At 35.3% G+C, this 13327-nt stretch overlaps 1 protein-coding gene across 3 annotated transcripts in view; it reads left to right on the top strand.

Annotated features, from left to right (window-relative positions):
* Nucleotides 1-13327, top strand: part of CSMD3 (CUB and Sushi multiple domains 3) — a 923077-nt gene that overhangs the window by 546593 nt on the left and 363157 nt on the right. For all 3 annotated transcript variants that reach the window (XM_054708474.1, XM_054708473.1, XM_008143384.3), the window contains 2 exons: nucleotides 1194-1388; nucleotides 12262-12400. In XM_054708474.1, coding sequence (XP_054564449.1) covers nucleotides 1194-1388; nucleotides 12262-12400 — 334 coding nt within the window. The remainder of the gene's footprint in view (nucleotides 1-1193; nucleotides 1389-12261; nucleotides 12401-13327) is intronic.

The following is a 13327-nucleotide window of genomic DNA, read 5'->3' as shown; positions in this document are numbered from 1 at the left end:
AAAATACCTATCAAGAATTTTGTATAGGAGCAACTATACAAAATATTATATAATTTAATATTGTTTTATACTGTTTAACTTAAAAATGAGAATGAGTAGTAAAATTATATAATACATGAACAATATCAAAGTGATGATTAGTGAGAATATTTAAAATAACTGCACGTATTTATGCAGTCTGAATATAATAATATGAAATTATAAACCCTTTGTAAATGTTTTATACATTTAACCTTAGCTACTTTAAATATTCTTCCATTTATATTATACTAGTTTAAAATTTTATAGTACATATTGGGTCATCCAGATAAGAAAGGAGAAAAATTTGTAGTCCTCATGCAATCTATAATCTCTGAGAAATTAAAAAAACACATTGTCATTCCACTTCTGCTACTTGCTGGGACTGAGCTAAAAAATACACACTGTGGGAGACACAATGTAAAATTGGATAGTGGCTCTGAATTTAAGAACTCATATTCTCTTGAGAGACAGACATATAACCCAAGATATAATATGTTGTTGAGAAAAAATGAAAACCACACCAGCAGATACATTTCAGTCCTATCTTTGATCTGAGGCAAGCTCTTTAACTTTTTCTGAACTCGCAAAGTGGTGATACTTTGCTCATCAGGCCATTCTAAATGTTAAATGAGTTAATACCATTTCTAAGGCTCCTATCATAGTGCCTAAAACATGGTAATTACAAAGAATGATCTCTTTTCCCTTTTCCTGGTTGGCAGAAAATAGGTGACATACAGCAAATGATAAAGAACTTGTAAGACCTTCATGCTAGATTGAAACATTTCACTTTAATTCCCACAATGAGACAATTCCTTCATTCCAAACGGTGGCTCATAAGAGAAGTCTGCAATGGTATAGAGTTATCCTGCTCTGTATTCACATTTGTTGGAATTCTGACTAGCTTTTACTGTAAATTTTTGCATAGACTAAGCCTAATAGTGTCCAGAAATAAGCAGAAACAGTTCTATTTTGAAATCTTGTGAAACTAATATGTTAAAGCCATCACTACTATTACACATCACAGATTAGGCAGAGACCCTCCAATTTTTATTTATTTTTTTTTAAATAAAGGCTTTTCTAGATATAAACATAACTTTTAAAAATCACTTTTTCTCACCCCAGATGCACAAATGATTCTCTCATACTGTTTGTTTTTGTTTGCTATTCTCAAGCATTTGGACATAACGAGTGTCCTGATCCTGGAATACCAATCAACGCAAGACGGTTTGGGGACAACTTTCAATTGGGAAGTTCGATTTCAGTCATTTGTGAAGAAGGATTTATTAAAACCCAGGGAACGGAAACAATTACATGTATTCTCATGGATGGAAAAGTGATGTGGAGTGGACCAATTCCAAGATGTGGAGGTAAGCACAATGGCCATTGAAAAATATAACCCCATCATGATTATGCACTAGAGACCGTAACAGGAAATGCATTGTTCTACCAGAACTGTTGTGGTCATTTCCTTGAAATATGAGTTTTATACATTATACATATAGTAATTAAATAAGTTACACTTTTAATTTTCCATGTTAATTTTAGAGATATTTTAGAAGTTTCCTTTAAAAAGAGCTCTTAGGAAAAGATATACATTAATAAATGGTAAATGTTGATTGCATGTACAAATTCTCTTTAGTATACTTTATAGTTATAGTATACTATACTTTATATAGTTCTATTCATTATTTTTGGTATTTTAACCATTCTTGGTATAAATTTATTTAATTTAAAAAAATGTGCTATTATTAATTACAATAAATTATGCTAATGCAGCCATTATTTAAAATGTATAATTTTTGTAGGCATAGTTTGCTATTTTTTTTTCATTTTAATTGGCCCAATAAAATGTAGTCAAGAAAGTTCAGGACAATATATATGTGTTATATATAATGTTTGAAAGTATATATCTTTGAATATATATACTCATATAAAGTCATAAATTATATTAGTAAGAATGAAGGATGATCATAGGTAAAAATAAAATACTTCAAGTATATATATGGTATATCAATTTGGGATCTATAGGAATATGGGCAGGGGCTTTATTTAAGAATTATCACAGTAGGAATTAACATCCTAAATTCTACTATTTTCCTTCCACTCTTGTACTTAAAGTTATAAATCTATTTTATTAAAAAAGATATAGTAAGAGCTTTTCCTAAGATATTGATGAACTTTTAATAAATCAAAAAGCACCTTTTAATAAATCACTCTGTAATGATCAGGTGATAATTTTTAATGTTTTATTCTTTTTCTTGCTTTCTCAATTTTTATTCTTACCTATGCCCAAATTAACAATGCAACCTATGCTTTCAGTTCCTAGCTGATAAATTGAGAATATTCAATATGTACTATTCAGGAGTATAGCAGACTTAATTGAGTAATACAGCCATTATCTATAAATGCTGAGTTTCATTGAATGAACATTTTCATAATGTTGCATGATGAAGTAATCCAGACATGCCATTATGTTTCCTATTAGCCCCTTTAATTTCCTCCCTCCTTTTCTAATGCCTTTCTCATTTTTAATACCTGGGGTGGGGGAGGGGGCAAATAAGATGACCTCGCTGTTCTCCAAACCTCAAATGTTATAGGCTTATAGTAGAGGCTACCTTGCCAAGGGTTATGACTATGCTATTTTGTTTTACAAACAATGGATTTTCACAATAAAGGACTGAAATAAAAAGGGAAAAATGGAAAGTAATGTTTAATTTTGCTCAACATACTTTGCCCCTTAATTCATTTCTTATTTTAGCACAGTTCCTGAACTGGACTTGGGGAATCAGTCAGGAAAGCCTACATTAGTATTTGAAGGAAAAGTGGCAGGAGGGAGAAAGGTTTTTCAGGCACAAGGGAATAGCACTGGTTCCATGTGACTGGAGTGGAGAACAGGGGTTTGACGATTGACCAGTGGGGTCAGGAGTATGACATGCTTCCTAAACAATGCTAAGCAGATTCAAAATTATCCTGTAGCCAATGGGAAGCCACTTCAGCTCAGAGGCGACATGATCTGTGCCTCTCCCTCCCCACACTGGAGCTGTCTACAGTCCCAGTGGACAGACACAGAGACCACCTCCAGGTCATTGTTGAGGCCTGTTGCCTAACTTGAGTGTTGGTTTAGGAGCTGCTTGGTGCCTAGCTGCATGCAGAGGTAAAAATAATGAGGTTGATACAACAAATCATCTTATGAATTGCTGCTTAATATGAGAAAGCAATTTCAGTGATCATTTTCACTGTAAAACAAAATATTTAGAACTATCATTGGTCATAGGCCAATAGGACCCCCAGAAATCCTAAAGAGAACTTTATGAAAGTTTCTGAAGGACAAGAATCTTTTTCTTCTGCATATAAGTGAAGTTACATGCAGTTGGCTTACCTGCCAAGTTCTAGATCAAACACCAAGGTAGGGACATCACTAAGGATAAGGTTGAAGCCAGAAAAGGCAGAATTGTAGTGGGCTGGAAGCACTCTTACCATGGCACTCGCCAGGGTACCTGCCATATTCCAGGCCATGTTTTGAGCCAGTTTCCTCCCAATAAAGCAGACTGCTGTCAACTCCTGAATAAATAAGATGAGTTTCATTTCTTAGATTCTAATTAAGGTTTGTAAAGAATTCCTTTAGTTTTGCCTCAATTCTACTTAGGTACTAACAACAAAAGCTTGAGACTAGTTGAGTAAAGCTTCTTTTTCACTAAGTTTTATTTTTTCGCTTTTTATAAATCACCTCTTCCCCCTTCACCATTCCTCAGCCCTCCTCACAGCCACTTCCACTTCCACTGAGAACTATGTCTGGGAGCCCTCTGCCTGTTGTCTCAGTTCTTCAGATAGTCCATATTTTGACAGAAAAGGTTTGCTTATTATTTATTATAGTTTTTCATTTAAAGCACTATCACTGCCTCTAATACATGCTTAATATTTTTGCTAAAACCTTTTTTATTATCATTATATAGGACATTTTATGTAAATAAAATACATACACATTTACATGTTCTGATTAATGCAAATAAATTTCTACTTATATTTTATTATCTTTACACAAAACATTCCAAAATCAAATGCATCATTAAAAGTTGCTTATGTGGCCCTGTCTGGTAGGTTCAGTTGATTAGAGCATCATCCTGTGCATTGAAAGGTGTGGGTTCCATTCCCAGCCAGGGCACATGTGGGAGTAAACTGAGCGATGTTTCTCTCTCCCTCTCCCTTCTTCTCTGTCTTGAATCAATGAAAAACATATCATCGGATGAGGATTTTTTTAAAAAAAGCTGCTTATGTGTATGGATTGTTGTGTGTTAAAGTTAAAAAGTAGGAAGTCATTTGTTTTAATTGGAATTTATAGAGCAAGGGAGATCAGTATAAAATGTTTTCATAAGAAAATCAAGGCTTCAACCTACTCAAATATTGCCCTCTCCCTACAGTTCCTCTCTATCTCATTTATCTAGAAATTTAGACATATTGCCAAATTAGTGCTTTACTCATGTCAACCAGTCTTCAACCTTAAAACTGTGGAAAATCTTGGAGAAAAGTGAAAGGAAACTTTTTATTTGCCCTAGTCCTTTAATAAGAATTGTTTAGACCAAAGGGAGTTATGATATCATAATGTGTTTCAGTTCTGTGATCCCACAGCTGAACTTAGATTAATTTCAGATTGTTGAACAGAATTGGGTTATGTTTTTATTCACTGACCTGAAGTTCAACATTAACATGAAAATAAGGATAGATTTAGCCTATCTTTGTTAAAATTTAATCTTTCTCTAGAATGGGTTGATCAATTTCTCTCATGAGGATCAAAGATTAGATGTTTATTAAAGCCTTGTGATATTTCAGTTTTGCTCATGGAAAACAAAATACATGAATCACTGTACTCAGCATTGAAATCATTCACTTTGAACTGCACAGTCAGCCTAACTGAGGTTAGTGACAATCAAGGACTCCTCTCATGCTTTGGTAGCCTAATATGACTGGCTCAATCTGGGGCCAGTCTCTTCATGGTGTCCCCTTCAAAGATACGTCCCAGAGCCATGAAAAATGGTGTAGATGGTTATCACAGATCTCCTGGCACAGGGATTTTCGTGATGTACCTCCTAGACATTTCCTAAAAATCTGTCTCCACTAAAGTCTCCCACTCATCCAGCTGCATAAACATCTTCCTTTCCTGCTTGGGAGTCTCATCATAGCCCTGCTGCCCTTACACTCATCTGTTTTTCTCTTCAGTGCCGTCCATGCCCCCTGTTGGGCACCTGTGAGTCTCCTCACTAAATTCAGAAAGTGAGATTTATCTCTTTAGAATCTTCTCCCTTGGGATTCCTCTTACCACACCCTTTTCTTACTCAGAATATGGACAGCATTACTTTCAGCAGTCGCTGAGGGCACTGCCAGGCTCACCCAGATTGCGTTCTTCAAAGTCCCTTCTACAAGCCTAGGTTCTGGCAAATTTTGAGAAGGGAGGAAAGAGGCATGGCATAACTGATTTAGATTTACTTCTCTTTTCACCTGTGTATGTGTGTAGTGTCTGTATGTCCTGACACATGGATAAAATGCTGCTTTCACTTTATTCTATTTGTCAAGGGAGTAGTGGGCAACTAGATTTCCTTTACTGCACTGAGCGATGCAAACTGGAGCCACTACTGACCCTCAAATCCTGGAAACTTTTTATCAATGAGAAAAATCCCACAGGATTTCTAGTCACTGGAATTTTCCTTGTGACCAGCGCTGCTATAGAAAAGGCAAAATTTTAGGTAACATATCTGACCCACTCAGAGAGGCCTCCTTATTGGACTTGGGGAACCCCACTAATTTTTGCCACCTACATTCTGCCTCAACAAAGGCCAATCCAAGGAGCTGAGACTGCCTTATTGTCTAACCTCAAATGATCTTAGCATTTTCTTTCTTCATTGTCTCTTTTTACCATTTTTAGTTTAAAATCTATATTTTGAGGCTTTCTTTCTTAAGTACAGCCACAGTTCAAACCTTTTTCTCAGCTCTGGTTTGCTTCACCAGATTGATGACTCCCTTTGTAGGAGGGCTTGAGTCTGTGGTTATTTTGTGAATTGGCCAAAAGTCCACCCTGCCATGAACTTGTTGCAGGTGTTTCTGATCCTCCCATCAGTTCCTAACTTTTCCTAGTGAATGTCTAGCTTTTAACCATTTCTGAGTTTACCTTATATTCCAAACATACCATTCCAACAAGTCGCACTGAGCTCAAATTTCTCTGAATATTTATTCCCCCAATATGGCGTGGCTGACTGCCATTAGGAAGAGGTCTTGATGGGTCTGAGTCCACAGATAGCACCTGCTGCCCAAAGCTGTAGATCAGGAATCATGACCTCAGATGCTTACAGGAGCAAGGCAGTAACAGAAATTCATAGGTGAGTGGATGAAGCAGACTACCTACCTAAGTGTGAGGTGTCATTTCTCACTTTTTATAGAGACATAGTTACAAGTAAACATTTTTCTATTTAACAGTAATAACAACAACAATAATAATACAAGAAGGATATCATTGACAACTGACAAGTGTTCCCATTAGCCCATACAGCCCCTCATGAACAGTAGGAAAGGGCATTTTGTAAAAGGGAAATGACTTGATTTAGTGATTACTAAGGTCACTTTACTTGGAAATCCAACAGCAGCCACTAAAACCCTGGGGGAGTGTGATAGGCTAAAGGAGTGGGTAGAAGCCATAGACTCTTTCCCTTTTGAGAAAACATCCCAATGTTCCAAGAATTTGGTTGTACTTCGGACTTCCATAAGAACCATTCTCCAGAGACTTATTTCATGGAAAGTCTTTGGAGTTTCTTCTTTTTGTAAATTTGTGTAACACCGCTCAAGTCTGATCCTATAACTCCCAGAGTCTAGCTGGCACACCCTATCTTGAACTGTGCATTCTCCCCAGATTGTCATTTCAATCTCAGAGTAAGTCTCTACTATAGCCTTTGGGGTTTGCATTGCTATTCTGCTGGTATCTGATTTCTTTCCACCATTTGGCAATACAGTATTTTCCAATAATTTAGCTGCCAATGTGGCTCAGTTGAGTAGTTTGACTTGATTCAGGCAGACTCAGGAACTATAGTTATTCAAGAAGCATTAACAAATAATGAAGATTTTTACTTTGTTTTTTTCTTTAGAATTAGGATAGGAAAGTTTTATACAGTGCAGTAAACAGATGACTTATCTTTCAAGCCATCTCCCCTTATTTTCCCATTCAAGGTAGCTGATACATGTAAAAATCATTATCATCATCATTATCATCATCATCATGATCATCATGTTTTCTCTCTCATGATTGTACACACAATTCTATCATTATGAAACTGTTCTTCTTTCCTCTCAGCTCCATGTTCTTACTCATATGTATTCAGAAACTTTTCTCCGTATTTAACCCTCAGTTAACACAAGACCTACCCAATGCACTGTACTCTACCCCTAGGAAAAATTAGTTTATCCATCCTAATAGTTTTCAGTTAAGATTCTGTCTCCTTGGAAGCTTGGTAAATACAATCTTTTACTCACTCTAAGTAATTATACATTGTTTTAAAAACAAAAAAGAAGAGAGAGATCAAATTTTTTGACATTTATTTTCAAGCTAACCTCTGAGTTGTGTTTCTACTTTATAAGTGGCTGCTTCTGTATTTGCCAGTAATAAACCAACCAGTGCATCTCAAAAGAGCTTGAAAGAGTTACCATCCCATGAGACTCAGAACAAAACACAAAAGTTCTCTTCCTAGGTGTCAGAGAGCACTAAGTCATCTAGAACTTTTTGATTTAAAAAGCAAGACAGTTAGACATAAATTGTCTCCTATCTCCGTTTCAGTCACAGAAGAAAATTGTTCCTAGGTATGAGGATTTATTATTCATTGGTGAATGTCATTTTTAATACTACTAAACTGTACTCATATAGACTGTAAGATGAGAAGGATTTATTTGCAGACCAAAAATGAGAGTTGGGTTAAAATGTATTTGTTATTTTGTTATAAAATCTGAAATGTATACCATTTACCTTTTTTTAAATGAAATGTCTCAGTAGTTTAAAGCTATAAAATTATTCAATTATTCATGGAAAAAAGAAGTTACACAAGTCTAAAAATTGTATATTTTCTTTTTAATATTTTATTTTATTAATTTTTATTTTTATATAGTTTATTGATTTCACAGAGGGAGACAGAGAGAGAGAGATAGAAACATCAGAAGATGAGAGAGAATCATCGATCAGCTGCCTTCTGCACACCCCCCACTGGGGGTCGAGCCTGCAACCCTGGCATGTGCCCTTGACTGGAATCAAACTTGGGACCCTTTAGTCCACAGGTTGATGCTCTATCCACTGAGCCAAACCAGCTAGGGCAGTTGTATACTTTTTTGAATTTCATTTTATTAAATATACTACTCAGGGTCATTTATTTTATCTTCCTGGTTTCTCCTCATGTCTTTGATCTCTGCTAGTGTTTTTTTTTTCCTCTATTTCCACTTACTCTATTAGTAATTTTTATCCAGTCTTTTATTTTATCAACTTTAAATAACACCTATGTACATGTTTCTCAAATTTAAATCTCCAGGTTAGTTCTCTTTCCTGAAATCCAGACTCATATATTTGACTTCCTACTTAAAGTGTCCACTTAGGTGTTAAATAGGTACCTCAAACTTATCCTGTCAGAAACTGATCTGATCACCCCCAATCACTCTAAACATGCTACTGTCACAAACTTTCTCCATCATCTTTAATAGCACTCCCCTTTTCCAGTAATTCAGGCTGAAACTCTTGGAGTAATTTCTGACTTCTTTTTTTCTATAGCAACCAACCATATGCAATCAGTTAGAAACATCTCTTAGCTCTATCATTGAAATATATTCAAAACACATCTACTTCTTACTTCCTCCACCACTGACAGCCTGGTACCAGCAATCATCATCCCCACTCTTGTTTACTGCGATAGCTTCCAAACTGGTCTCCTGCTTCTGTTCTTATTACTATTCATTTCAGTAAAATTGGTTTGTTGTTCAGTTCACTTATTACCAGGCATTAATTTCTTCATAGTCATTTCTCCTCTGGGACTCAGAGGCTCTGATGCATGTATACTATCTTCTCTTCTTTTTACTTGGTTCTTTGTCTTTTACGCCCTTTGAACTGTAGCCAGCTATGCCCTCTTTGATCTAAAACAATCCCCTCAACAAAAATGGAAATGAAATACTGGCCTTCTGGATTACATGGTCATGTTCTTGAATATAATTAGGACATAATACATTCACTGGACTGCTTTAAAGATAAAGAGGATTACATTTAATAAAATACGTTGGAAGAGTTGGATGAATGCTGTTGGCTCAAAGCTGTTGATTTAATTAAGACACTGAGTTAAGACTAATGAAAACAAGTTGACCCTTCCTGGTAGAGACATCATATTTTGAATATTGTTATCTTTGTAACCTCCCTGACAAGAAAAACAAAATGCATAACAAGGTATAGAGGCAAACTTTCCATTTGCTTTGGAATTGACAATTTGGAGCTCTAGTTAAGGAGAAAAAGATTCAATATCCCTTTCCAAAAAAATTGAGCTCAAGATACCCCGTTCATGACTTATTATGTGGGTTCTAACTGACTCGACTCTCTCAATCATAATCTCAGATATCTGATTCCCAATTTATGTATGTATGCTTAGGGCAAATCTAAAGAGGTCATTTAAGCTAAAATAAAAGTGTATCTAAAGAAAATTAATTATATAATATAAACAGTGCATGGGTATGATAAAATTGTAAGATTTGGGCAACTAAGTTATTGCCTTTCTGTTTGTATTGTTATTAAGACTATAGTTAGGTTTGTGTGTTTTTTTTTTTTTTGTGTGTGTGTGTGTTTGTGTGTGTGTGTGTGTGTGTGTGTGTGTGTGTGTGTGTGTGTTTCTCTTGAATGTTTAGTTTATACTTGGTTTCTCCTTATTCTGCCCTGCACTTTGTCCACTCCATACTCTGCTGCTGCTGCTACCATGGCGTCTCCATGTGCTCATTTTCCTGCCATGTGGCTGCTTATCAATGTGAATGCGAGACTTTCCTGACTGACCTGCACCGAGCATCTCTCTTAGGTTTCACACCCTCTTGGGGAGTCCAGCACATACGAAGAATTTTTGTCAGAAACTCTCCATATTTCTAGGACCTTCTCTCACTAAAATACTTTACTATGTCATTTACAATTCAGTAATTTAAATAACTATTATGCACATAATTTCATTTTTGAAAAGCATAATAACCCTATAGGAGACCTAATTATATGTCATTATAACAAAGAGTAAATAATCTTCATGAAAATGGTCTCCTTTAAAAGCCTTTTAAGAAACAATTAAATTCTAAGGAGGAGAGTTTAGTTTTATATGAAAGGATTTTTTTTCTCATACAAATAATAAATTTTGGCAATTTTACATTTTTTTTTTTTCAAATTGACATAGTTCACTAATGCTTGATTTCTAGGACAATTTATAAATATTTCCTATTTTATTTGGGTTATACCAAATTATTTGAAGAATGAAAAATATAAAATAATGTCTAGAGCAATCAGTTTTTAAAATTCTGTAAGGTAAAACAGAAAGAAACATATAAACAACAAAAATAAAAACACAGGGGATAGAGTTTAAATGGAAGGATTTAAAGAAAATAGAAATACAACATGGGAGTTCCTTGGGAATGATCTCCAAGGAGTTGAAAAGCTGATATGCACTTTATTTTTTTCTTCCTGAATAATTTTCAACAATTCAAGTACACTTCACTCCATGTTTTACTACGTGTACCTCCTGAAGGTACAGAGCAGGCTAATGTAGTTGGGCTGCAGAGTGAAGGGCAGAAGGGCAGAGTCTAGGCTAGAGAGTAAGAAACAGCTAGATCACACAGGGCTTTATTACCAACACAAAAAGAAGCCATCGAAGGGTATAATCAGATCTGTGGTTTAAAAATGGCTCTAGTATGGAGGATAGCTAATGTGAATGAAGAGACCGGTTAGGACTGTCAGTTAAGAGGGTTTACTTCATGGATGAGATGATGGTAATTTAAACTATTATGGCAGCTACAGACTATAGAAATAGAGATATAAGAGTGAGCTTTGGGCCTGGCCGGTATGGCTCAGTGGTTGATCATTAACCTATGAACCAGGAGGTCATGGTTCAATTCTGGTCAGGGCACATGCCTGAGTTTCAGGCTCAATCCCCAGTAGGAGGCAGCCGATCAATGATTCTCTCTCATCATTGATATTTCTCTCTCTCTCTCTCTCCCTCTCCCTTCCTCTCTGAAATCAGTAATATATATGAGCTTTGGACTGGATTGGATAAGGGAGGAAATGGAAGGATAATGGAAATATGAAAGATGACTGCTATAGCTCTCTGGCTTATGCAACTCCATGGATGGTAGTTTTATTTACCAATACTACAGGGAATAATGGTACAGGACAGGTTTTGGGGTCTCATTTTGTAAAACCTGACTTGAAAGTACTTTGGAGACTTTCAAATCTTGTGAACTTTGGCAAGTTGCTCTTCTTAGAACTTTGTTTATCTACAAAATGAGCTGTTTATACTAAGAGACCTAATGCTATCATTATGGTTTCAATTGTAAGTGTAGGGAAAAGCAGATATGGAATACTTGGTAAGTATTTCAATAACCTGGATGCTAAAAGGAAAGGGATGATAATACATGTCTAGGAAAGGGGAATGGTGTGATGAAACTTAATTTGAAGAACGTTCTGACAGCTGGACTGAAGCAAGAGAGCCATTAGCAGATGGGAAGTCAGAGAAGATCAATGAATCAATGAAGGCCTAAACAGTAGTAGGGACTCTGGAAAAAGGAAAATTAAAGTTTTAGATAGTGTAGCATGAATTAGCAGTGTTTGAAAATGTAAATCAGAAAATGAAAGAGAGAAACAAACTAACATATTTTTCCCCTAAGCTTTGAAGATGAAAAGGATGATGGAGGCACAAGAATGTATTTAAGGGATATTATTGGGGGACTTGAAATGATTAGTTTTTCTGACATGCTGAGTATGTAGCTATGCCTTTTATTATTATTATTTTAGTTATGCCATATTTTAAAAAAGCAATTTACTTTTATAAGGAAAATAATCATTCAATAGTAGAAGAGTGAATGCAATTTACTTTAAAAATTTTATAAAGAAGCATTTAATAAGTCTGAGATTCACTGTGCAAATCATAGGAGTAGGAATAGTTCCTGCAACTTGTTCTGAAAGTTCTATTTTCACTCTCTGACTTCATTCCTCAGCTCCATGTGGTGGCCATTTCTCAGCTCCCAGCGGACTGATTCTCTCTCCAGGATGGCCAGGATACTATAAAGACTCTTTGAATTGTGAGTGGGTGATTGAAGCTGAACCCGGACACTCTATCAAAATTACATTTGAAAGGTCTCTGGAATTTCTTTTAACCTTGAAAAGATATTATGTAAAGGAATAGTTGACTTCCTCCATTTTATTTACCAAATCATTGGAAAGTTTTACTCCAATAGTCCATTGTTGTGCCTTGAATGCTTCAGGTGATTGGCCCACCTTTTCACATTTCAGCCTGTTTTCAAGCTGGGTTTTATTCGTTTAATGCTGTATCAGCACTATTGGGATATGTAAGATGGACCTTTGAGCTTTAAATATATATTCATATTACTGAGTAATGAACATGTGACCTTTAAATTAATGACTTTAGTTGTCCTATACTTTGAAGGGCCTGTAAATTCTGTACTAGATTTCAGGAGGCAAAGGTGCTATAACACATTCAAATCAGTACCTTGTTGCAGCCTATGGCAGTTACACTACTCATATACCTACACAAACAAGTCCTCCAGGAAAATGACTCTTATCAAATTAATTCATATTAATGATTGGTTAGTTGATATTTTTCTTAGGAAAATTAGTATTACAATTTTGAATTAGTATTACAATTATCTGTATGGTAAAAGATTGTAATATCAATTACTAAAAGAATGAAGCTTCTGATCTGTGATTGGACTGCTATTGAGAAATCCAAATAGAAGGATTAATATATTTCCCAATTATATTGTTCATTGCATTTCCAAACCCCTTTCTTAAAAAAAAAAAAGAAGAAACCTCTGCAAGCATTGCATTTATGTGATAAGCATACAAATATATTAATACAGTGGAATTAAGTTCTGATGATTGAATTTGTCAAACATGACACATACATACAAGCCAATAAGATTCTTGAGTTGGAGTTATTTGAAAGGAAAATTAAATATCTTCCATTTCTTCTTTCCGAAGACCCCTTAAGGGTATGCTATTTTGCTTTAGAGCTATCTGTACTTCCATGTACTTCGTCAGAAA

The sequence above is a fragment of the Eptesicus fuscus genome, chromosome 19, assembly GCF_027574615.1.
Source record: "Eptesicus fuscus isolate TK198812 chromosome 19, DD_ASM_mEF_20220401, whole genome shotgun sequence".
NCBI lineage: Eukaryota > Metazoa > Chordata > Mammalia > Chiroptera > Vespertilionidae > Eptesicus > Eptesicus fuscus.
This window is presented reverse-complemented; position numbering and strand designations above follow the sequence as displayed.